This window comes from Muscardinus avellanarius (genome assembly GCF_963383645.1).
Source record: "Muscardinus avellanarius genome assembly, chromosome: 10".
Taxonomy (NCBI): domain Eukaryota; kingdom Metazoa; phylum Chordata; class Mammalia; order Rodentia; family Gliridae; genus Muscardinus; species Muscardinus avellanarius.
In genome coordinates this window covers 74,372,286-74,398,337 of record NC_137796.1, presented here as the reverse complement: position 1 = coordinate 74,398,337, position 26,052 = coordinate 74,372,286, and the positions used below count along the sequence as shown (strand labels likewise).

Below are 26,052 nucleotides of genomic sequence, written 5' to 3'. Positions count from 1 at the left end.
AAATCTTTACAAGTGAAAAGGAAAGCAGACGCTCTAACAACACTGCCATATTTGATGTTGAGTTCTGAATGCATGCAGTGGTCTGCTTTAGCACGAAAGTCCCCCCACATTTTGTCAATTCTGCTTGCAAGACAACTGTGCTGACACATGTACTTTGGAACACCCAAGGGAGAGCTTTCCTCATGGAGCATCAGTGCCACCTAGTGGCAACTCACTTCACAGGACGGCAAGGCTGTTACTTCTCTGCACGCTGGCCTCTATTTTACATACAGACCTTACACTAACAGCAGAAAGGAGGCCTAGAACGTGAACACCCTTATCCACTAGTCAAAGTCAAGTTCTGAAAGTACAAGGCCCTATAATGGATAATGGCCTATGATCAAATATTCCTTATCCTAGAGAATGTGCCACGTGTGCTGGAGAATATTTTCTGCTGCTTGTGGGTCAAATGTTCTGTACATGACCATGAGTGTTTCTTGAAGGCGGCTGCTTCTTTATTAATCTTCTGTCTGACTGTTCTATTTGTCACAGAAAGCGTGGTATTAAAATCTACCAGTATTGTGTTGCTATGTATTTCCCCTTCAGTTCTGTCAGTATTTGCCACTTGGGTACACTTGGTTGCACTTGGTACACTTGGTACACTGAGGTTGGGTGCACATTTTTTTACCACCTGGTATCTGTGGAGGACTGACTCCAGGACCCTGATGGATACTAAGGTATGCAGGTGCTCTGGTCCCTTATACAAAATGGCATAATATTTGCATTAAGCTGTGCATATCCTCCCAGATACTTTAAACCATTTCTGGATTTCTTCTAACACTTAATGCAATTCTATGTAAATAGTTGTTACACCGTATTCTTTAAGGAGTAACATCAAGAAAGGAGTCTGAGCAGGATGTGATGGTGCACACCTATAATTCCAGTACTTGGGAGGCTAAACCAGAGGGATTTCAGGTTCCAAGGCGAGACTCAACTACTTCTCAAGGCTCCCAGCAACTTAGACCTTGATTCAAAAAAATAAAAAATAATAGCTGGGTGTGGTGGCACACGCCCAGGTTCAAAGCCAGCCTCAGCTACTTAGTGAGGCTCTCAGCAACTTAAGTGAGACCCTGTTTCCAATAAAATATAGGTCTGGGAGTGTAACCCAGAGGTAGAAGATTTCTGGGTTCCATCATCAGTACCAAAAAAAAAAGTGATGGCATGTATAGCTTAGAGGCAGACTACCCCTGGGTTCAATCCTCAGTAAATAGATACACATATGCATGTCTGTACATGTTCAGTATATAAACAATTTTTTTTTTTTTTTGCGGGTTTGGGGATGGAACCCCGGGGCATTTGACCTCCAGGCTACACCCCCTGCCCAATTTTTTATTCTTTATTTTGAAACCGGGTCTCACTGAGTTGCAGAGGGCCTCACTAAGTAGCTGAGGCTGTCCACGAACTGCAATCCTCCAGTCTCAGCCTCCCAAATGCTGGGATTACAAGCCTGCGCCACCACGCCCGGCTATAAACAATTTTTCCCTCAAATATTTCTGACTTGTAGTTGGTTGAATTCATGGATGCAGAACCCATGGATATGAAAGCAGAATGCATATTTATAATTGGTATGCTTTCTAGTGAACTGATCCTTTGATCAGAATATTATATTCTTTCTTGGGACAGTTTTTTTTTTTTTTTTTTTTTTTTTTGGTGGTACTGGGGTTCCTGGAAGCCCTTCTACCTCCGGGTTACACTTCCAGACCTATTTTGTATACTTTTTTATTTGAAAAGAGGGTCCCTTAAGCCAGTGTGGCAGGCTTCAAACCTGCGCCATCCTCCTATCTCTGCCTCCCAAGTGCGGGGATTAAAAGCATATGCCACCACGCCCAGCTTCTTGGGACAGTTTTTTATTTAATTTATTTTGCGTAAGTACGATCACACCTGCTTTCTTATGGCCATCTTTTGCATGGGATACTTTTTTTTTCTTCTGTCCTTTCACTTTTGGACTACATGTGTCTGTAAATCTAAAAGAAATGTTTTTGCTGGGTGGGTGGCACATACTTGTAATCCCAGTACTTGGGAGGCTGAGACAAGAGGATTACAGGTTTGCAGCCAGCCTCAGCTACTTGGGCCCTCCACAACTTAGTGAGACCCTGTTTCAAAATAGAAAATAGAAAATAGGGCTGGGAGTATAACCTGGATGTAGAATGCCTATGGGTTCAAGCCCCAGTACTACAAAAACAAAACAAAACAAAAATAAATAAGTCTTTTATAGACAGCATATAGTTTTTTTTTTTTTTTTTTTTTTTTTTTTGTACTGGGGACTGAACCCAAGGGCTTTCTACTTTGGAGATATAGCCCCAGTCCTATTTCATTTTGAAACATGGTTTCCATAGGTTGGTCTCCAAACTGTGATCCTTCTGTCTCAGTTTCCCAAATTCTGGAATTATAGGTGTGTGTCACCATGCCCGGCTATGCCCAGTCCTTTTTATTTATTTTGAAACAGGGTCTCATTAAGTTGTTGAGGATTTCACAACGGTTCTGAGGCTGGCCTCAGACCTAAAATTCTCCTTTCTCAGCCTCCCAAGTCCAAGAATTATAAGCATGCACCACCATGCCTGGCCTGGTGACTTTAATTTTATATATTCTACCTTTTTTACATTTTGCTCCACTGCTACTGGTAGTGTAAATTACTTTTTATGTGTGATTATTACAGTATTGCAGAATTCTGCATGTTTATACAGATGCTCCTCAACTTGTTTTTTGTGATACTGGGGATTGAACCCAGTGGCATTCCACCTCTGAGCGCACCCCTAACCCTATTTTAAACAGAGGCTCACTAAGTTGCAGAGGGTCTCACTAAATTGCTGAGACTGGCCATGAACCTGTGATCTTCCTGTTTCAGCCTCCCAAATACTGGGATTACAGGCATGTACCGGCACAATTAGCTCTCCTCAATTTATGATAAGGTTACATCTCAATAAAACTATTTTGAAAATGCATTCAATATACCTAACCTACCCAACATCAAAGCTTAGCAACAGAGTCTGTTGTTTTACTCTTTTGAATGTGAGGCTAACTGGGAGCTGCAAGCTGCTGCTGCTGGGCATCACAAGAGGCTACATGTTGCTATCCTGGGAAAAGATCAAAAGTATGGTTTCACCGGTGTGGTGGCTTACGCTTGTGATCCTAGTATTTGGGAAGCTGAAACAGGAGGATCACAGGTTTGAGGACAGCTTGAGCAAGTAGTGAAACTCTCATCAACGCAGCGAGACCTTGTTTCAAAATAAAAATTAAAAAATAGGGATAGAGGTGTATCTCAGAGGTAGAAAGCCCTTGAGTTCAAACCCCAGCACCACACACACACACACACACACACACGGTTTCTACTGAATGACCATGAGTTTCATATCTTGCATCTCTTTGTTTCAACCTAAAGAACTCTCCTTAGCACTTCTTATAAGGCAGGTCTAGTGAATTCTCTTGTTGATCTGGAACTGTCTTAATTTCTCCTTATTTTTGAAGAACATTTTTGCCAAATAGAGTATTCTTGGTTGGCAGTTTTTTTCTGACAGCACTTTGTAGCACTGGGGATCAAACCCAGTGATATTCTACCTCTGAGCTACATTTCCAGCCTCGTTTTTTATTTTGAAACAGGGTCTCCCTAAGTTGATGAGCCTCACTATTTGTTGAGGCTGTCCTTGAACCTGTGATCCTCCTGTCTCAGCCTTCCATGTATGGGGGTTACAGATGTGCTCTACCATGCCCAGCTCTGTCAACACTGAAGAAATTATCTGACTTCCTTTGTGGTCTGAGTGGTTTCTACTGAGAAATCCTTTGATTAAAAGAAAATTTTTTTTGGTGGTACTGGGAATTGAACCCAGGGGTATTCTACAATACCAGTCTTTTATTTTTTATTCTGATACAGGGTTTAAGATGCTGAGGGCCTCACTAAGTTGCTGAGACTGGCTGTAAACCTGTGATCCTCCTGTTTCAGCCTCCCAAGTACTGGAATTACAGGTGTGCGCTATCACACTTTACTGAAATCCATTGATTATGAAAGCTTCTTTGTATGTGACGAGTTGTTTTTCTCTTCTTGCTTTCAGAATTCTGACTTCTTACAATTTTATTATGTGTCTCAGTGTGGTCTACTCTGGGTTCAGCTTGGGGACTATTTGGCTTCTTGAATGTGAATGTTTATTTCCTTCCCCAGATTTGGGATGTTTATGGCCATTATTTCTTCAAATAAACTTTCTGCTGTGTGTCTTCCTGGTCTTCTGATATTCCCCTTTGGCACTCTTCATTCTTTTCCTTCTCTTGGATAATTAAAAGTGACTTTTTTTTTTTTTTGGTGGTACTGGGGGTGGAACCCAGAGGCTTTCTACTTCTGAGCTATACTCCCAGACCTATTTTATATATTTTTATTTGGAAACAGGGTCTCACTAAGTTGCTGAGAGCCTCACTAAGTAGCTGAGGCTGGCTTCAAACCTGTGCGATCCTCCTGTCTCAGCCTCCCAAGCTCGCACCACCACACTGGCAGCTTTTTTTTTTTTTTTTAATCAAGTCTGCTGAATCCTTCTAGTGAGTTCTTCAAATTGAGTTTTTTTGGTATTCTTCAGCTGCTGCTGCTGCTGCTGCTGCTGGTGTGTGTGTGTGTGTGTGTGTGTGTGTGTGTGTGTGTGTGTGAGAGAGAGAGAGAGAGAGAGAGAGAGAGAGACAGACAGACAGACAGACAGACAGACAGATTGACTGACTGACTGGGGACTGAACCCAGGGGCATTTTACCTCTGAGCTACACCCCCCAGCCCTACCCTATCTTTATTCTTTATTTAAAAAAATGGTCTCACTAAATTGTGGAAGGCCTCACTAAGCAGCTGAGGCTGGCCACACACCAGTAATCCTGTTGCAGCCTCCCAAGTACAGGTGTGTGGCACCTTATCTAGCTTTATTTAAAAATTTTTAGTTTTAAGCCGGGCGTGGTAGCTTGTAATCCCAGCTCTTGGGAGGCTGAGACAGGACTGCACAGGTTCGAAGCCAGCCTCAGCTGCTTAGTGAGGCTCTCAGAAACTTAGTGAGACCCTGTCTCCAAATAAAATATAAAAAAGAGGTCTGGGAGTGTAGCCCAGAGGTAGAAAAGCCCTTGGGTTCCACCCCAGTACCACAAAAAAAAAAAAAAAAATTTTTAGTTTTAAAATTTCCCCTAAGCTTTTCTACGATAAAGAGGAGTCTCCCTGCCACCCCCTTGGTTCTAAGAATCGAACCCAGAGGCATTCTACATCTGAACTATCCCCATCCCTTTTTATTTTTAAACAGGCTCTTACTAAATAGCGGAGTCTGTCCAAGACCTGTGATCCTCCTGTCTTAGCCGCTTATGTACTGGAATTACAAGCGTGGGCCACCATGCCTGCAATTTTTTTTTTTTTTTTTTTTTAATGGTTGAACCCAGAGGCATTCTACATCTAAGCTACAGACCTAGTCCTATTTTATTGTTGTTTTGAAAAAGGGTCTCCTTAAATTGCCTTGGCTGGCCTGGAACCTGTGATCTTTCTGTCTCAAGAACTGAGATTACAGGTATGGTTTTAAAATATTTTGTATTTCTTTGTTGATGCTCTCATTTTGTTCATGCAACATTTTCTCTAGCTTGCTGACTATTGTGTGTGTGTGTGTGTGTGTGTGTGTGTGTGTGTGTGTGTTATGGGGGATTGAACCCAGGGGTATACCCCTAGCCCTATTGTGTCATTTTGAAACATGGTCTCACTAAATTGCTCAGTCTGGCATTGAGGCTGCAATCCTGTCTCAGATTCTCAAGTACCACCACACCCGTCTTGCTGACTATCTTTATGACGTTTTTTGAGTTTTTTTGCCAGGTAATTTATACATCAATATTTTTAAGGTCAGTTTCTGAAAATTAATTTTGTTCCTCTGATTGGGCCATGTTTTTTTCTTTTTGTGTGCAACTTTGCTACTTTTGTGTTAGGATCTACAAATCTGGAAAAACAATCCCCTCTCTCAGTCTTTACAGACTGGTTTTATATAGGGAAAGAGCTTCATCAATCAACTTGGCAGGTTCTGAGAGCCTCTCAAACCTTTTCTGTGGATGTGCTATTTTTGAATTTGTGCATGTAAATGACCAAGTAGAGGTTCTGCAGGGTCCCCTCCTCTGCTGCCCCAGGATTACACAACCTTTTGTTTCTTCTTTTTCCAAGATAAGTAAAATGACTTTATTTGTAGGGGAGCAGAAATTTAATGAAACAGGTTAAATCCCATGACATCATCAGACTCTGGATTCCTCTTTCTCACCCTTCTTCTCTGTGGCAGTGGGGACAGAGCCAGCAGCAGGAGCTACAGAGCCAGAGGCAGCAGAGACAGCCACATCCCCACCCACCAGCCGGTACACTGGCAAGCTTGCCAATACCCTGAGTGATGACGTTCTCATTGTTTTTCCCATTCAGCTCTTTGATGACCTTGTTTAGCAGATTGCTGTCCACTTTGATGTCCACACTGTCCAGGATCTTCTAGATGTCCTTGACGCTGGGAGATGAGTTGTTCCAGAGGGCAGCTGGCATGTAGGAAGTGGCACAGCACCATGTCGGTGGCAGTGGGGGACAGGCCTCATGTGTGAGACCTTAGTTTCTTCTAATGCTTCATCTGAGGTACCTCAGGGTCTCTGAAGCTGCTCTAAGTCACCCAACTCATTTTTAGTCGCAGTAGCTCTCAGCATCTAGACTATGTTGAGTCCTGTCTTCTGAGTTTGGCAAGACTGAAACCAGTTCCATGGTGGCCTCTGGAGACGCTGGAACACTGGACACATGACTCACTCTTCCTTTTTCTTTTCCTATCATGCAGGGGAGAAGTCTACAAGGTATTCTGAGCTGTCTACCCTATTGTGGGTTCTCTGAAGCAGCACAAGCTGTCCAACATTCTTTATTCTTGGTACCCTCTAGGTATCCAGCCCATGACACATCCTATCAGCACTCTGACTTGGGTGAAACAAAAAACGGTCACAGGCAAGCTTGTGAACAGCTAGAATGCTGTGCTCCAACTCTTTCCCTCTCCAGGGAGAAGCAGAATGGGGAGAATTTATCACTGCTTGTTCTATTCTGAGTCTGGAGAGAAGACAGTGAGTATGTACTAGTTCCACCACTGCATTTGTTCTCAGTGGCTTTTTAATGGAAGTAACCTATTCACACATTCCATTAGCCAAAAGAAACTAAATGGCCACCTCGAAGTTCAACAGGGCATGTATATTCTTTCCACAGACAGCAGAATCTTTGGTGTTTCTGCCCAGAATCTTAAAAGCATTTGGGAAGCTCCCACTAACATCTCAAATTGATGTTCTTTTCTTTTTTTGGTACTGAAGTTGGAAGCCAGAGGCATTCTAACTCTGACCTATAACCCCCTTTTTATTTTTGAAACAGGGTCTTGCTGGATTGCTGAGGCTGTCTTCAAATTTATGAACCTCCTGTCCCAGCCTCCCAAGTACTGGGTTTACAAGCATGTTCCACCATGCCTAGCCCAAGGTACTGTCCTAAACACACACTGGATACTGTGTCAGACTCATGTGTACTCTCAGGCTGTTTTTAAATGTCTTTGGAGAATTATGGCCTTCCTTTCTAATTTTTTAAACTGTGCATCAGCACTTTCACTGGCCTACTTTATGCAGCATAATGCCAGGGAATATAGCTCCCAGGTCCCTCAGGGCAATTCATGAATACTTCAGAGAAGGTGGCATTTCAACTACTCAATAGCCAAACAGATCTGCCCGATATTTTAATTATCTACCTGGCCCATCCAGCTCATGAGTCTCTTTTACACTCTTGATATGAATTGTCTATGCTGCTTCTGCTTCCTGGACCTAGAAAATTCTTCCATCTTCACTCTATCACCTTTTCCTTCCTTTGGCTACTGCTATGATTTGGATATAGACTATCCTATGGAGAAGCTCATGTAAAAGCAATCCAAAAATGTGCAGAGGTTGCTGGGCGTGGTGACGCACCTTGTAATCCCAGCATTTGGGAGGCTGAGACAGGACGATCGCGGTTCGAGGACAGCCTCAGCTACTTAGTGAGGCCCTCTACAACTCAGTGAGACCCTGTTTCAAAATAGAAAAAAAAAATAGGGCTGGGGGTATAGCTTGGAGGTAGAATGCCCCTGAGTTTCATCCCTAGTACCAAATTAAAAAAAAAATGTGCAGAGGTGAAATAATGGAATCATAAAGGTTCTAATATTATCTCTGGATAAACCTATTGATGAATTAATAATATTTTTTTCGGTACTGGGGATAGAACCTGGTGGCATTCTACCTCCGAGTGAAACCCTTAGCCCTGTTTTTTTTTTTAATTTATTTTATTTTATTTTTTGAGGGTCTAGGAATGGAACCCAGAGGCATTTGAACTCTGAGCTACACCCCCTGCCCAATTTTGTATTCTTCATTTTGAAACAGGGTCTCACTGAATTGCAGAGGGCCTCACTAAGTAGCTGAGGTTGTCCGCGAATCGTGATCCTCCGGTCTCAGCCTCCCAAATGCTGGGATTACAAGTGTGCGCCACCACACCTGGCTTCCCTGTTTTTTTATTCTTTATTTTAAAACAGGGTCTCACTGAGTTACAAAGAGCCCAAGTAGTTGAGGCTGTCCATGAATCATGATCCTCCTGTCTCAGCTTCCCAAATGCTGGGATTACAAGCATGAGCCACTGCACCCAGCTCATGGATTAATTTGAATGGACTTACTGGGTCATAATATAGGCAGGAGGGGCATAGCTGGAGGAAGCATGTCACTGGGGATATGGTCTTGGAAAGTATGTGTCCATGGATCTCTTCCTCTCTCTGCGTGATGTGAGAACAGCGTCCCTCTGTGCATTCTGCCACTGCCACTATGCTTTGAAATTGACCCTATGGACTGAAACTCTGAAATTGTAAGCCCTAATAAATCTTTATTCCTCTAAGTTTCAGAATGTCAGGTATTTAGATCACAGTGGTAAGCCAGCCATGGTGGTGCATGCTTGTAATCCTAGTACTTGGGAGGCTGAGATGGGAGGATCGCAGGTTCTCAGTCAGCCTCAGTAACTTAATGAAATCTCTTGTTTCAAAATAAAAGATAAAATAGGGCTGGGGGTGTAGCTCAGAGGTAGAACACATCTGGGTTCAATCCACAGGACCACAGGGGGAAAAAAAATCACAGTGGTGAGACTGCTGACTGAAACAGTCACATTCCCCTCGCTCTCTGAACCTTAGATCAGGCGTCAGCTTCCCAGGCATTCCAGTGCCTGACATGCTAGACACAAAAGGTTAGTCAATTACTGTGCTTTCTTGGCTCCAAAACTATTATTGCTTCTTATACACTTATTGTAGCAACAGCTTAGGCGGGGGACTAATTATTAAACGGCCACACTACAGGAACATACAGCTGCTCCACACAGAAATAATAATGTTGAAAACAAAAGGAACAAACTTTTTTAGTCCATTAGTTTAGTTTCTTCTTTCTTCTGCAAAATCTACTTCAATTTCTTCACTCTCCCCAAGATACTGAAATGTTAAACTCTGATCACATGGTTTTAGAATAATGGCCTAAATACGTTTATCTAGGTAGATGACAATATTCATCAAAAACTCTTAAGTGGCTTATAAATGGTTGATAAATTTTAAGTCATTCTTAGTTCAGAGTAGAAGTCTAGTTAAAGAGAAGAAAGATTTACAGCAATAAGGTGACTAGACAGCTCTGGTCAGTTCTTAAAAGGAGAACAGTCAAATGAGAAACATATCAGACATAACAGAGATGGCACCATGACCAATCCTTTAATCAAAGAAATGTTGGCTGAACTTTTTAAGAGGTACGCCGATGTGTGTGGGGACAGCACAGGGCAGGGAAAAGGGCAAGCAAGAAAAATGATGACACTGTAGAAAAAAACAAACCCCTTCACATTTTGTATCACAGCACCTTATAAGATGACATAAAATAGGAATCCACGCTTTTGTAACTGCAATTCCACAAGTGGCGCTCCATCTCTGTAAGCAAGGCCACCACCACTCACAAAGTACTGATCTTCATTGTTTTCACAAGAAAACAGCACTCACATCCTTCTCATCAATTAGCAGCATTCATGGTTCATAATATATGAGCTATTAGGGTAGCCCATAATACTAATGTTCAAACACATGTATAGAAAAAACTTTACTTCCTTACCTTCCGGCAGCGAGGATTAGGACAGCTGAACCTCTTCACATCACTGTCCAATAGAGCAGGAAAGCTACAGGAGGGGCACCTGGAGTCAAACAGCAGCAGCAGTATTACTCAGAATAGGTTTACTCTGATTAGGTTTCATGTGACTGTTCCTACTAAGATGCAGTTTTGATCTGGACAGTCATATTGTCTTTTTACTCCTTAGTGTTCATTAAAACATGGACTGAGCCTCTTTTTTGTACTGGCTCTTACCAGGAAGGAAACACAGATTCCATTCTAGGTCCTGACTCAGCGTCAACCACTCAAGAAATAAATACCCCAACCTTTATGAGAATCCTCGCACTGTCACTCTTTCTCCAATGGGGCACAATGCCTATACCTATAGGCCAGAAGAATAGGAAGTAGCAAGGAACATAAAGAACCAATATACATTTTCCCATTAATAAAATTAACTTTATTTCTTAACAAAAAATGCCAGAAAATCTGGAAGACATGGCATCATTACAGAATATTCTTCACTTGACGAAAACACAGTCTTCACACTGAGAAACGAGCTGACTCTAAGAACTCACCTGACGAGCTCATCAGCATAGGCTGCAGCGACTTCTTCTTCAGCTTTTCGCTCATAGTATTTATAAAGGATGGTCTGGGGAAGCACTTTCTCCAGTTCACTGGTCGGGAATGAACACGTGCAGCTGCCTTCCATGCAGCTGAGCTCTGACTAGAAATAACAAATAGGCAAAGAAAGAAGAGAAGTCAACCAAAGTTTCAGAAAAACAAAAAGCCTCAGAAGTTAAATACGTCTTTCAAAGGGAGGCAAGGAAGGAATTAAGAATGCAGACTTTGAAGTGGCAAAGATTTCTCTGCCTCCTGTTCTCTGAGAACTTACACTCCAAACAAGGAAAGTACGAAACAAAACCAAAGTCCATCTGGCAGCCTGTTATGGTTTGTATCTGGAAAGTCCCCCAAAGTCTCAGTTGAAAGTGTGGTCCCCAGTGCAGCAAGGTTCATAGTGGGATGAGTCCACGTGACGGTTAATCCACTGGTAGCTGAATGGACTTCTGGGAGGTGCAGCCTAATTGGAGGAAGTAGGTCACTGGGGGCATGTCCTGGAAGGGTTTATCTTCCAGGCTCCATCCTCTCTCTGCTTTTTGGCTGCTAGGAGCTGAGCAGCCGTCTTCTGCCATATTCTTCCACCATGATGTTTCTGCCTAGGAGCCAACTAACCTATACACTAAATCCTCTGAAACTATCAGCCAAAATAAATCTTTCCTCCTCTAAGATGTTCTTGTTAGGTATTTTGGTCACAGTGATGAAAAGCTGACTAGCACACAGTCCAAATCACAGTCCATGAAGATGGAAAGTGGATGGAGGAAGGGTACAAGGCTCAGTACACTCAGTACTGGAAAAGAAGATGCTGATGAGAAGCAAGCTGTTTCCTACTATAATAATGAAAAGGGGGATATACTTGAAAAGGCAGAGCAGAATAATGGTGGGGACTGACAGGAATAAAAAAACAACTAAGGGGGATGTTTGGGCCTTTAATTCCTACCCCGTCAGATGGAACCAGCTCATTTCCAGAGAAATAAGAAGGTTCTCAAATAGCTAAACCAGAAGGGAACCTGTCACCAAGGAGAGCAGAGGTCAGCCTGAAGTCAGTCCTGGAGGTGAAGTCTGTATATCTAACGGGGAATTCTCTAGCTCCCATCTCCCACTCAACTCCAGGCTGCTGGAAGGTGAACTCATACCTGCTGGGCAGGATTCAAACCTGAATCTAGCAAAAACACCTAAAAGAGTGTCATTTAGGGTTCACAACACAGAAGACTAGTTTATCCGGGCACCTGAAGTCAAACACCAAATAGCAGCTGGGCGTGATGGTGCACACTTGTAATCCCAGCACTTGGGAGGCTGAGACAGGAGGATCGTGGTTTACAGACAGCCTCAGCTATTCAGTGAGACCCTGTTTCCAAATAAAGAATAAAAAACAGGGCTAGGAGTGTAGCTCAGAGGTAGAATGCTCCTAGGTTCCATCCCCAATACTGCAAAAACAAACAAACAAACAAACAAACAAAAAACAAACAAACAAACAAACAAAAAAACTAGCTAGCAGTAAGATCTACTCATCAAATAGTGTCCAAAGAGCTCCCCGCCTTTTATTTTGGTGGTACTGAGGTTCCTGGAAACCCTTCTACCTCCGGGATACACTCCCAGGCCTATTTTTAAATATTTTTATTTGGAAACTGGTCTCTTAAGCCAGCGCGGCTGGCTTCAAACCTGCATGATCCTCCTGTCTCCGCCTCCCAAGTGCAGGGATTATAAGCATGTGCACCACCACGCCAGGCCATCCCCCCCTTTTTTTGGTGCTGGGGAATTGAACCCAAGCATTCTATCTCTGAGATGCACACCTAGCATGCATGCATGCATGCATTCATTCATTCATTTATTTATTGTACTGGGGATTGAAATCAGGGGCATTCTACCTCTGAGCCACACCCCCATCTCTATTATATTTTTCATTTTCATTTTTTTTTGTACTGAGAATTGAACCCAGGGGCATTCTACCTCGGAGCTATACTCACAGTTCTATTTTATTATTTTGAAATAGGTTCTCAGTAAGTAGCTGAGGCTGATCTTGAACCTGTGATCCTCCTGTCTCAGCCTTCCAAGTACTAGGATTACAGGTAAGTGCCACCATGCCTGGCTTATATTCTCCTCCTCCTCCTCCTCCTCCGCCCCCTCCTCCTCCTCCTCCTTCTTCTTTTTTTTTTTTTGTGGTGCTGCGGGTGGAACCCAGGGGCTTTTCTACCTCTGGGCTTTACTCCCAGACCTATTTTATACTTTATTTGGAAAAAAGGTCTAAGCTGCTTAGAGCCTCACTAAGTAGCTGAGGGCCTAAGTAGCTGAGGGTGTCTTCGAACTTATGTGATCCTCCTGTCTATTCTTTATTTTTTGAAATAGCATCTCATTAAGTTGCAGAGGGCCTCACTAAGTAGCTGAGGCTGTCTCAGCCTCCCAAGTACTGGGATTACAAGTGTGTGCCACCATGCCTGGCCTGTTTTTTTTTTTTTTTTTTTTTTCAAACAGGGTTTCACTAAGTTGTAAAGGGCCTTGCTAAGTTGCCAAGGCTGGCCACAAATCTGTGATCTTCCTCTCTCAGTCTCCCGAATACTGAGATTAAAGAAGTGCACCACCACACCCAGATGGAAAGGTTATCTAATGTTTACAGCAGTCTTTGTGAATATCTCTGTTCTACAGAGAGAAATTGTGGCTTTGAATTTAACTAATTTGTTTAAGGTTACATAGCCAATAAGTGGGAGGATGAAAGTACAATGTTTTCTGCTAGACGTGGTACTGAGGGTGGAACCTAGGAGCCTTCTACCTCCAGGTTATACCCTCATCCCTGTTTTATTTCTTGTTTGGAAATAGGGTCTTGCTAAGTTGCTGAGAAGCCTTCAAACCTGCCATCCCCCCCCCCCCCCGCCTCAGAAAAGTCATGAATTTTGGGGAAAAAAAGTTTGTTTTAAAATAATGTCAGATTTATAAAAAGTTGCAAAACTAGTACTGAGTTCCCAAATCCTCTTCACTCAGCTTCCTTTGGTTAAGATCATGTATAACCATACCACACTTAGAACCAGAAGTTACCAGTGGTATATCCTCTTAACTAAGCCATAGTCTTTATTTGGATTTCATTATGTTTTCCACTTAAAGTCTTGTCTTAGCCAGGATCCTACATGGCATCTGTCATGTCTTTGTCTATTCCAACCTGTGTCAGTGTGATAGTATAATCTATACATTTTGGTTTTTATCCACAGTTCCTGGCTTATAATTCCCATGGCTTTATTATGTCTTAAACGACTACAACAATAAAGCTAACTCAATATTTGGCTTTGGTCCTTGTGTCCTTAAGCAGCTTTGAAACTGCTTCAGGTGAAAGGGTCTTCTGTTATAGCGCTGCGGTGCGTAGGACTCGGACAGCAACGTCTCTGATCTTTTGCTCCTATTTCACCTGTTCTTTCCCACCCCTAAACCTTCCAAGGTAGGCCACAGAACTAAAATTTCTCTTCTTCAAAGCAGGTCAAGAAAAAAAAATTCTTTCCCTATCTATGTAGGAGCTGGCCAGAAAGAAATGCTCTGAATTGCCTTACCCTGACAGTTGATCATAAGGCCCCCTCCATTTCAGATGGGGTCTTGTTAGTAAGGCTCATACCTGGGGGGAAGGAATACTATACAGCGATGCCAAGAAGAATCTGGACAGACAAGCCTTGCTGGGTTCCCCCCCTTCCTTGCCAATCTTTTAGTATTAGCACATACTCTTTCTGTCCAGTCACATTTCTGCAAGGCTGTCTATGCTTCCTTCATGTCTATGCAATGAAGGTCTTCATAAAAACCCAAGAACATGGTTTGGGGGATGTCTGGACAGCTGACATACAGAAGCGTATAGGAATGTGAATAAGAACTCTTCCAGGTGCTGGAAGGTGGTACACGCCAGCTCTATGGGATAGAAGCTCCCGTGCTCCAGTGGAACCTCATCCTATCTCTTTGGCCGTTCATTAATATCCTTTATAATAAACTGGCAAATATAAGCGAGTGCTTCCCTGAGTTCTTCAGGCTGGTTCTAGCAAGTTAATTTAGCTGAAAGAGTAGATCATAGCAGTTCTAGAGGCCTGGACTTTCAACTGATGTCTGAAGTGGGGCCAGTCCTAGAGACTGAGTCTTCAATCTGTGGGACTTAACACCTATCTCCTGGTAGATACTATCAGAATTCAGTCAACTTAAGAGGATACCCAACTGATGTCTGCTGAAGAACTGACTGCTTGCTATCACAAGCAGTCACTTGGGGTCGGTCACAAAAGTGATCTGTGAGCATACAGTGGGAGAAACTGAGGCTGTTTTTCTTTAATTTTTTTTTTTTTCTTGCGGTACTGGGGACTGAAACCAGGGACATTCTACCTCTGAGCTACACCCCCAGTCCTATTTTTCATTTTGAAACAGGGTCTCACTGAATTACAAAGGGCCTCACTAAGTAGCTGAGGCTGGCTGTGAAACCAGATGCTCCTGTTTCAGCCTCCCAAATGCTGAGATTACAAGCATACATCACCATGCCCTGCTATTTTTATTTTATTTTTATTTGGATGGAACCCAGCAGCATTCTACCTCTGACCTACACCCCAGCCCTATTTTTTATTATTTATTTTTGAAACAGGGTCTCACCGAGTTGCAAAGGACCTCACTAAGTAGCTGAGGCTGTCCATGAACTGTGATCCTCCTGTCTCAGCCTCCCAAATGCTGGGATTTCAAGCATGCACCACCATGCCTGGCTCCCTGCTATTTTTTTATTCTTTATTTTGAAACAGGGTCTCACTAAGTAGCTAAGGCTGACCACAAACCGGCAATCCTCCTGTCTCAGCCTCCCAAATACTGGAATTACAAGTTTGCTACCACGCCCAACTGTTTTTCTTCTATATTCTCAGAAACAATTTCTTAGTATTTCTTGGTCTTTCAGGATCTTGGTACTTTTGTGTGTGTGTGTGTGTGTGTGTGTGTGTGTGTGTGTGTTACTAGAGATGGAACCAAGGGGTTTTCTACCCCTGAGCTACACTCCAAGACCTATTTTATATTTTATTTGGAAACAGGGTCTTAATAAGTTGCTGAGAGCCTCACTAAGTAGCTGAGGCTGGCTTCGAACCTGTGCAATCTTTCTGTCTCAGCCTCCTAGTGCTGGGATTACAAGCGTGCGCCACCACGCCTGGATATCTTGGTACTTTTGAAGAGAACTGGTCAGTCATTTTATAGAATATTTCTCAATTTGGATTTGCCTCAGGAGTAGATTGCAATTTGGCATGTATATCAATTTTCAGTATAGCAGCAGGAAGTATATGATGACTGCATGACTTATAACTGGTAATGCTTAAAAGACCATGTTCTAAATGACTGCTAGTTCTCTATTGCTGCTAGAACAAGATATCACAAATATAATGATATAAAACAATACAAAAATCCATTCTATATTGTCTCATGTTGGTGTTAAGGGAAACTGACTTCAGAGAGAGAAAAATATAATTTTGTTGAAAATAGTTACTTTAATACATATATTTAGGGTGTATTCATTCGAGTCACCCCTCCATGCCACTCTGGCATGGGGCTGTATTTCTATTTTTTGTATATCTATCTTTTTAATAAACTTCTTTAAATCTTCAAAAAGAATACATATATTTGAACCCAACCATAAAGTGCTTTAAAATATATGTAAAAAACACTAGTATACTTCCTTATGCTCAAACAATCTGAAGGTTCTCTCCTCCTGAGTTCATTCTTCATTGTGATAGTGAATACCCAGGTAAATGATTAATCAGGGCCCCCTGGAGCCAGGCATGGGGCATAAAAGAACTCTATGATTTCACAAAAAGAAACCTGCTGTGCCTAAACCCAACATAATCACACAAATCAGGTCAAGTACAAACCAGCAGCACATCAGCAGAATTCTTCCTCACCCCAGAAAAGGCCCTGCTCTATCATCAGTATGGCTGCCTCAGAATCAGTGAATGCTGCTTATGTATGGATATAACACAGTTCTTACCTTTCCAGATCCAAAGACGGCCTCCTGGGCATATCTGATGAGACACTCTTTGCAGAACAAGTGAGCATCAGCACACTGGGTCAGTTCTTCAAATGGAAATTCCCCATAGCAGCAGCGGCACTCAATCAGCTGGCCGTCCTACAGGCCGACAGACACATGTGAATGTCCCACAGCTTCATATCCCCACATGCCTCCTGCCCTCAACACATGTCTTGAGATCAAAAGTGATCCCCAGAAAGTCTGAAACAAGCTATTTTCTGCTATCTAAACCCAGATCAGAATGCCAGTACACCAATCCACAGCTTAGAGAGAGTGAGTTTTTCAGTTTCTTTTTCTTTTCTCTTTCTTTCTTTCTTTCTTTCTCTCTCTCTCTCTCTTTCTTTCTTTCTTTCTTTCTTTCTTTCTTTCTTTCTTTCTTTCTTTCTTTCTTTCTTTCTTTCTTTCTTTCTTTCTTTCTTTCTTTTTTGTGGTACTGGGGTTCCTGGAAGCCCTTCTACCTCCGGGCTACACTCCCAGACCTATTTTATATTTTCTATTTGGAAACAGGGTCTCTTAAGCCAGCGAGGCTGGCTTTGAACCTGCATGATCCTCCTGTCTCTGCCTCCCAAGCGCGGGGATTACAAACGTGTGCCACCACGCCTGGCGAGTTTTTCACTTTCTGATATTCTTTTAAGTACTTCTTTGTACAAAGTCATCATATTCGTCAATTCCATGGCACTGGGGGAATGATAACATCTGCACTCAGAGGCTAACATGACTATTTTAAGTGTTACATGGCATGAGATGTTATTCAAAAGGCTTTCAAAAGCTGAATTTTGCTCTTCTTGTTATAAGAAAAAGTGTGAGGGGGTCATAACCCAGCCCAAGCTTTATTTTTTTTTTCTTTTTTCTTGTGGTACCAGGGTACCAGAGGAGCCTACTACCTCTGAGTCACATCCCTAGGCCTTTAATTTTTTTTTTTTTTTTTTTGGGCAGGTCTGGGGATGGAACCCAGGAGCATTTGACCTCCAAGCTACGCCCCCTGCCCTATTTTTTATTCTTTATTTTGAAACCGGGTCTCACTGAGTTGCACAGGGCCTCACCAAGTAGCTGAGGCTGTCTGCGAACCGTGATCCTCCGGGTCTCAGCCTCCCGAATGCTGGGTAATTTTTTCTTTTAATTTTGAAACCCAATCTCATCAAGTTGTTGAAAGCCTTGCTAAGTTGCTGAGGCTGGCCTCCAAGCAACTATCTTCCTGTCTCAGCCTCCCAAGTACTGGAATTTCAGGTGTGTGCCACTATACTTGGCCCAAGCTTTATTTATTTATTTATTTTTTGTGGTAGTGGGGAGGGAACCCAGGGCCGTTCTACTTCCGAGCTAAATCCCTAGCCCCCCCCTTTTTTTTATTTTTTATTTTGAAACAGGTCTCACTGAGTTGCAAAGGGCCTCACTAAGTAACTGAGGCTGTTCGCAAACCATGATCCTCCTGTCTCAGTCTCCCAAATTCTGGGATTACAAGTGTGCGCCACCACGCCTGGTTCCCAAGCTTTAAGAGACTACTGAAGCTAACTAAAGCTCCAACCTCAAGCAATATACAAGAATTTAATCTCTTTTTTACTCACTGCAGTGATGAATCCAGTCACCAGTCCATTCTTAGCCAGGCCAGAAAAGGCCACTCTGCAAGTAGGTGGACAATATCACAGAAACCCCTGGCCCACACACAAAGGCTTCCTACAACTCTAAGTGCTAAGTTCTATATTTTCCTCTAAGTGTCTATCTAACAGATCCCTGCTTATATTGTCTAATAAAAAACTCTCCATCAGGATCTTCTCTTTCATTCTGATTTGGTCTAGTATTAAGAATGCCTACAAGTCCATGCTGCTTACCCAAGTTAAATCAGTCCATTCACCTATCTTAACTTGGGTAAACCATGAACTCATCTAACCAACAGGAGGTTATACAGGAAGAGTTTGCCTTCAAAATGCTGAGGAAATGTAAGAAAGTCCACGAGAATACCTAGAATAAATGAATTGAGTGGATTTTTTTTTCTGTACTGGGGATTGAACCCAAAGGCTTTCTACCTCCAAGCTACATTCCCAGCCTTATTTTTTATTCTTCATTTTAGGGTCTAAGTTGTGGAGAGCCTCACTAAGTAGCTGAGCAATCCTCCTGTTTCAGCCTCCCAAGTACTGGAATTCTAAGTGTGTGCCACCATGCCTTGTTTCAAAATACCTTTTGATACTGTTCTTCATTCATCTGCAGGGCAAGCAAAAAGTCTTCATGCTAAGGGACAATAAAAAAATCAAATATAGAGATACAAACTTAATAAAGACAATATATACAACTTAGTATTCACTTCCATAAACATAGTCCATTATTAATAGGCATCTCTTTAGTTACTCAGTTTAGTAGCTTAAAAAGTTACTTGAGAAAAAATTTGCAGAGTAAATGAGGGGAAAGACGGACACATAAATACTTCTGAATAGCAGAGAATGGCATTAGCAAACAAAAAACGAAATGGGTCAAAACCAAGCCTGACAACACACTTTGTCAATGGTGCCGCGGGGCAACAAGCACTCGTGTAAGTCACTGGTGAGAATGCTAAATGGTACGAACACGACGGATGGGGACTTCGCACAGATTCATCAATGCCACTTCATGGAATCTGGACCAAAGATACCCTGGGGTGGAAATATGAAGTGATGTATGCACAAACTTATGGCACTATTTATAATAGCAGAAACCTGGAAACAACCCCGAATGCCCAGCAACAGGAAAATAGCCAAATAAACTCTGGCACTGCAGACAATGACATACTAGGCAACTTTAAGTAGGACAGAAGAAAACCTCTGAGGATTGCTGTAAAGTAATCGCCAGGACGCACCGTTAAATGAAAATAATGAGAGCATGCTACCTTTTGGATAAGAAAGAGGAACAAATAAAAATATATATGATACAGATTTGGTTTTACATAAAATAAAGGAAGTTAAACTAAAAATGAAGGGTATGGAATAGGGGAGGATGGAGCCTCTTTAAAAAGCAGGAGGTACATAAACATATGTATCAAAGTTAATCACCAAACAAGCATGGGATCGAGGGAGGGGGAGGGAATGGGATGGGGACTGGATGAGGGCTAATTGGATGATGTGTGCTTGTATATCCTCTCAAGTCTTGTATTCCAATGTGATGTATGATTACAATGCACCAATAAAAATAAATTAAAAAAATAAAATAAAATGAGGAACCCAGCCTCAGTAATTTTGTGAGACTCTGCCTCAAAACAACAACAACAACAACAACAACAACAACAACAACAACAACAACATCTAATAGGAATGGTTAGCTACAGAGGGAGTAAGAGAACACGTGGAAAGGATTATAATAAAAGCTAAATATCTAGACATTCCTTGTTTTAGTTCTGACTGTAGAACTAAAAATATTTATAAAATTAAAGCACAAGATTAGATTTAAAAAAACTGTTCAAGGTAACAGCATAATCAGACTTATTTCAAGTGATTTTAAATAGTGTGTGTGTATTTTTTTTTCCTCTCCTGCTATGTTGCCCAGGCTCTCCTGGAATCCTGGGGCTCAAGTGATCCTCTTGCCTCATCCTTACAAGTAGTTGGGACGACAGGAAGGTACCACTGTACTGAGCTACATATTTTTAAAGCCAGGCCTGGTGGCACATACCTATAATTCCAGCTATTTGGGAGGCTGAGGCACGAGAACTGAAAGTTTGAGGCCAGTTACTGATAATTTAATTTTAATTTTGGGACACTATCTCAAAATAAAAAAATAATTAAATAAAAAGGGCTGGGGAGGTAGCTGAGTGGTAGAACATCCCTGGGTTCAATCCTAAAATGAAGTTAAAGCTGGGCACAGTGATACATGCCTTTAATTCCAGTACTTGGGAAGCTGAGAAGGGATATCTCAGGTTTAAGGGCAGCCTCTGCAATTTAGCAAGATACTGTTTCAAATTAAAAAAAAAAAAAAAAGCTGAGGGTGGTTGTACACCCTTGTAATCTCAGTACTTAGGAAGCTGATACAGGATTGTAGGTTTGAGGGCAGCCTCAGCAAGTAGTACAACTCTCATCAACCTGGAGAGACTCTGTTTCAAAATAAAAATAAAATAGGGCTGGGGTGTAACTCAGAGATTGAATGCCCCTGGGTTCAATCCTCAGTGTCTGTCTGTCTGTCTCTGTCTCTCTGTCTCTGTCTCTGTCTCTGTCTCTCTCTCTCTCTCTCTCACACACACACACACACACACACACACACACACACACACACACACGTTAGGGTACTGTAGCTCTGAGGCAGAATGCCCCTGGGTTCAATTTCCACTACTAAAATGAGACAAAACACCTGAAAACCCAGTTTTTTTTCCCCCCTTGGGTGTATATGTGTAGGACCAAAGATTGAACCTAGGGGCATTCTATCTTTGAGTTATGCCTCCAGCGCATTTTATTTTTAATTTTGAGATAGGGTCTTACTAACATGTAGAGGGCCTTGTGAAGTTGCTGAGTGAGGCTGGCTCAGGAACCTGTGATCCTCCAATCTCAGCCTTCCAAGTACTGACATTTAGAGGCATGTGCCATCAATGCCTGGCCTTATTTTCTTTTTAAAAACTGTGTCATGTGATTAATCATTTTAAAGAAAAGGGCAATCTTGGGCTGGGGTGGTAGAGTGCTTACCTAACCCTGGGTTTGAGCCTCTGCAATGCCAAGAGAAAAGAAGAGAAAAACAAACAAGGCTGACAGAGACAGAAATAAAGAAAAGGGAAACTTTAAAAGATAGTTTTGTACCAAGTCCCAACAGCGAGCAAACCAGAACCACAGAAACACATTCCAAGACCAGGTTACATCTTCCTACCTCTGCCATCTCTTTGATTTTCTGCTCGTAGAACTCTTGCTCCTGTTGCACGGCTGGAAGAAGGGCATGCCGGTCATAGGACCTACAGTGTCGCCGCTTATTTTCCAGAAAGAACATCCTTTTTTCTATTTTTATGTCACCTAGAAGATATATAATAATGCAAAAATCATGCAGGCAACTGTTTGCTAGGAATCCGGGCCAGAGACGTTCCAGGTTTTGTGAGGCTTTGTCCCCCTGCTCGCTGTCACCTGGCAGTATACTTCACAACTCCTCCTTTAACACAGCCTACCTCTGGAACAGACTGTTCCTCATCTACCAGAACCATTTGGCCTTCCTTGTCTTTTCCCTCTTGGATGCTCTAATTGGAAAGCCAGTACTATGCTGGGCGAATATACAATTTATTACCCATTTTACTAATGAGCACACAGGATTTACAGTTTTGAGTTATTATGAACAGAGTTGCTGATAGCTGTTTTTTTTTGTAAATGTATGTCTACAATTTAGTTGGCTATACATGATCTGTATAACTGCCAAATCGTGGGATATGCTTACTTGTTTTTTGTTTTTTTTTTTTTTGTTTGCAATACTGGGGATGGAATGCAGGGGCTTCTACCTCTGAGCTATACCCCTAGCCCTATTTTTTATTCTTTATTTTGAAACAAAGTCTCTCTGAGATGCAGAGGGCCTCACTAAGTAGCTGAGGCTGTCCGTGAATGGTGATCTTCCTGTCTCAGCCTTCCAAGTACTGGGATTACAAGCATACGAAACCATGCCTGGCATAGGCTTACTTTAAAACTTTAGAAAATGCCAGTTTTGAGCCAGGCATAGTAGTGCATGCTTGTAATCCCAGTACTTGGAAGGCTGAGACAGGAGGATAGTAGTTCCTGGACAGCCTCAGCTACTCAGTGAGGCCTTCTGCAACTTAGACCTCGTTTCAAAATAAAGAATAAAAAAATAGGGCTTGGGGCATGGCTTGGAAGTAAAACACCCCTGGGTTCTACACACACCCAAAAAAAAAAAAAAAAAAAAGAAAAAGAAAAAGAAAAAGAAAATGCCAGCTTTCCTGGTTGTGGTGGTGCACACTTGTAATCTCAGTACTTGGGAGGCTGAGATAGAAGGATCATGTGTTCGAGGACAGCCTAAGGAAGTAGTAAGACCCTGTTTTGACAAAAGGGCTCGGGGTGTACCATGGTGGCAGAATGCCTCTGAGTTCTATCCCCAGCCAGTACCTTGACTACATCAGACACCATCAATTTTCAGTTTTAGCCATTCTGGTATATAAATGATGTATGTTTTTTCCCATCACCCTCAGTATTGGGGATCAAATCCAGTGTCTTATGCATGCGAGGCAAGTGCTCAACCACTGAGCTATACCTGTAGTTATGGTCCTTAAACTTTTTGAGTTTGAAAATCTTCAAACATATATATATATAGTTGGAGTATTACCCACATTAACCAGAACAAATAACATTTAGAATAAAAGAGAGCAGAATAACACATTATCAGACATGTAACTTGGTCTGTTCAGGTTTTTTATTTCCTCTGATTTTGTAACTTAAGTACTTCTTAGAAACTCCATTCCATCCAAATTATCAATTTATGCACCTGTCTGTTCTTGGTAATCTCTTCTGATTTTAACAATATTTATCTTATCTGGTTTCTGAGATGTCTTATTTTTACTTTTTCTTTTGTTCTCAACAGGCTTTTAATTTTTTTAAATTTAGAAAACCATTTCTGGCTTTATGAAAGTAGTAAAGAAGTGTTAAGAGAGTAGGCTTTAAAGTCAGATAATCCGGATTGAAATCCCAGCTTAGCTACTTGTTAATAGAGTAAGGCATAAGCCCTCTGTGCTTCAGTTCTTTCATCTATGAATTGATAACAATGACATATATCTCATATGGTTATTAGAAACATGAGTAAATGAATCCAAGGAAAGAACTTAGAAGTGCTGATACATACTAAGTATGGGCATATCAATAAATGTTGGCTTCATCATTTCTGCTTACAATTAAAAAATTAACTTTTGCTCTATTATTCCTCACTTTTTCTTCAGTTCTTTTTATGGCTCATCAAGCTAAAGTCATATTTTCACTCATTTATTTTAAAGTTAAATGCAATTAAGTCTTCAAATTTCCTTCTAACTTCTTTTCCTATATCCTATGAGTTTTGATATGTATTACATATTTTTTGTGAGGTACTGGGGATTGAAATTGAGGACATTCTACCTCTGAGCTATACCCCCAGCCCTATTTCATTTTTATTTTGAAACAAGGTCTAAGTTGTGGAGGGCCTCAGTAAGTAGCTGAGGCTAGCCTCGAACCTGTGATTCTCCTGTCTTAGCCTCCCAAGTACTTGGATTACAAGCATGTGACAACGCATCTAGCTCAGATGTATTTTTTTTTTCAGATGCATTATTTTTAATATAACTTTGAGGTAACAGCAGATTCACATGCAGCTGTAAGAAATATAGAGATCATTGTGTTATCTTTTACTTTGTTTTCCTGAATGGCAACAACTTGCAAAACTATAACATCACAACTAGAATACTGACTGTTAAAGAATCTAGATACAGAGCACTTCCATTACACCCGCTGTCTTGATAGTCACACCTTCCCTCCTTGCCATCAGCACCTTTTCCTGCCAATCACTTATTTGCTTTCCATTTCTATCATTTTGTCATTTCTACAGCATATAAACTTTTAAGATTAGCTTTTTTAGTCAACATATGTTTTTGGAGACTTATACAAGTTGTTGCATGAGCCAATAGTTTTATTTCTTTTTTTTGCTGAATAGTATTCTATGGTAGAGATGTGGCACATTTTAACAATTTGCCAGTTGAAGGATATTTGGGTTGCTTCCAGCTTGAAGCTGTTTTGAGTAAAGTTGCCATGAACATGTATTTACAGGCCTTTTTGTGAATACAAGTTTTCATTTTTCTGGGATAAATGCTCAGAAGTATGACTGACAGGTCATACTATAATTGCATGTCTAGGTTTTTGTTTTTGTTTTTTTTTTTTTTTTTGAAGGAAGACAAGCTCTTTTGTTTTTTACATTCACAAACATATTAAAGTCAATCACTAAGCCAAACATGAGAAGGGGAGCAGGAGGGAATGGGGGGGAAGGGCTAAATGAGTGATGTGTGCATGCCTAGGTTTTTATATTTTAAATTTTTTATTTTTTGCGGTATAGGTGATGGAACCCATGGGCATTGTACCTCTGAGCTATACCTCTAGCCCTATTTTTTATTCTTTATTTTGAAACAGGGTCTCACTGAGTTGCAAAGGGCCTAAGTAGTAGCTGAGGCTGTTCGTGGACTGCGATCCTCCTGTCTCAGCCTCCCAAGTACTGGGATTGCAAGTGTACGCCCCCATACCTAGCTTGCTTAGGTGCTTAGTTGTGTGTGTGTGGTATTGGGAATTGAGCTCAGGGGCATTTTTACCACTAAACCATAACCCTAGCCCTTTTTATTCAGGGTTTTCATGAGTTATACTGCCCTCTGGCCTTGAACCTGCAATCCTCCTGTCTCAGTTTCCCAAGTACTGGAATTACAGGTGTGTGTCACTGTGCCTGGCTTGCACAGTTTTTCAAGAAACTGCCAAAATGTTTCCATAGTGACTACATTATTTTGCAGGCTCTGCAGCAAGGTACAGTAATCCGTTTTTTCCTGCATTCTCACCAGCACTTGGTGCTGTCACTCACGTAGTTACTTACTTACTTAGTGGCACTAGGGGTTGAACTCCCATGGGCATTTTACCTCTTGGCTACATCCCAGCCCTATTTTGTTTTCATTTTAAAGCACGGTCTCACTAGGTTGCTAAGAGTCTCACTATTTGCTGAGGTTGTCCTTGAACCTGCGATCCTCCTGTCCCAACCTCCCAGTACTAGGATTGCAGGTGTGTACCACCATACCCGGCCTGGTGCTATCATTTTATTTTAGCCATTCTGAAAGGTGAACTGTGGTATCTTAAAGTGGTTTCCACCTGCATTTACCAAATGGCTAATGATACTGAACATCTTTTGTGAGTTTATTTGCCACCTGTACATTTGGTGATAGATATGTCTACCTTTTGTCTATTTTTCTAATTGGACTTACTCATTTTTCTACTGAGTTTTGAGAGTTCTTTACATTTGATACTAGTTCCCTCCCCACCACTTCTGGTTCTGGGAATTGAACCCAGGGACGTTCTATCTCTGAGCTACATTGCCTTTAAATCCCCTTTTTAAAATTTTGGAACAGTCTCACTAAGTTACTAAGGGCCTCGCTAAGATGCTGAGTCTGGCCTATAACCTGCAATCCTCCTATCTCAGCCTCTCTGCCTGGCTTCAATACTAGTCCTGTGTCAGAGATGTGACTGCTAATATTTTCTCTCAGTCTGCAGCTTATCTTTTCATCCTCTTCAGAAAGTCTTTTATGGAGCCGGGCAAGTGGCGCACGCTTGTAATCCCAGCATTCGGAGGCTGAGACCAG

The 26,052-nt window shown here is 41.7% G+C and overlaps 1 protein-coding gene across 2 annotated transcripts in view; it reads right to left on the bottom strand.

Moving 5' to 3' along the window:
- The window catches only part of RNF216 (ring finger protein 216), a gene marked incomplete at both ends in the record, with an annotated part of 150,816 nt that overhangs the window by 83,758 nt on the left and 41,006 nt on the right, over positions 1–26,052 (bottom strand). For both annotated transcript variants that reach the window (XM_080703402.1, XM_080703401.1), the window contains 5 exons: positions 10,163–10,241; positions 10,732–10,880; positions 16,737–16,874; positions 18,948–18,998; positions 21,585–21,724. In XM_080703402.1, coding sequence (XP_080559528.1) covers positions 10,163–10,241; positions 10,732–10,880; positions 16,737–16,874; positions 18,948–18,998; positions 21,585–21,724 — 557 coding nt within the window. The remainder of the gene's footprint in view (positions 1–10,162; positions 10,242–10,731; positions 10,881–16,736; positions 16,875–18,947; positions 18,999–21,584; positions 21,725–26,052) is intronic.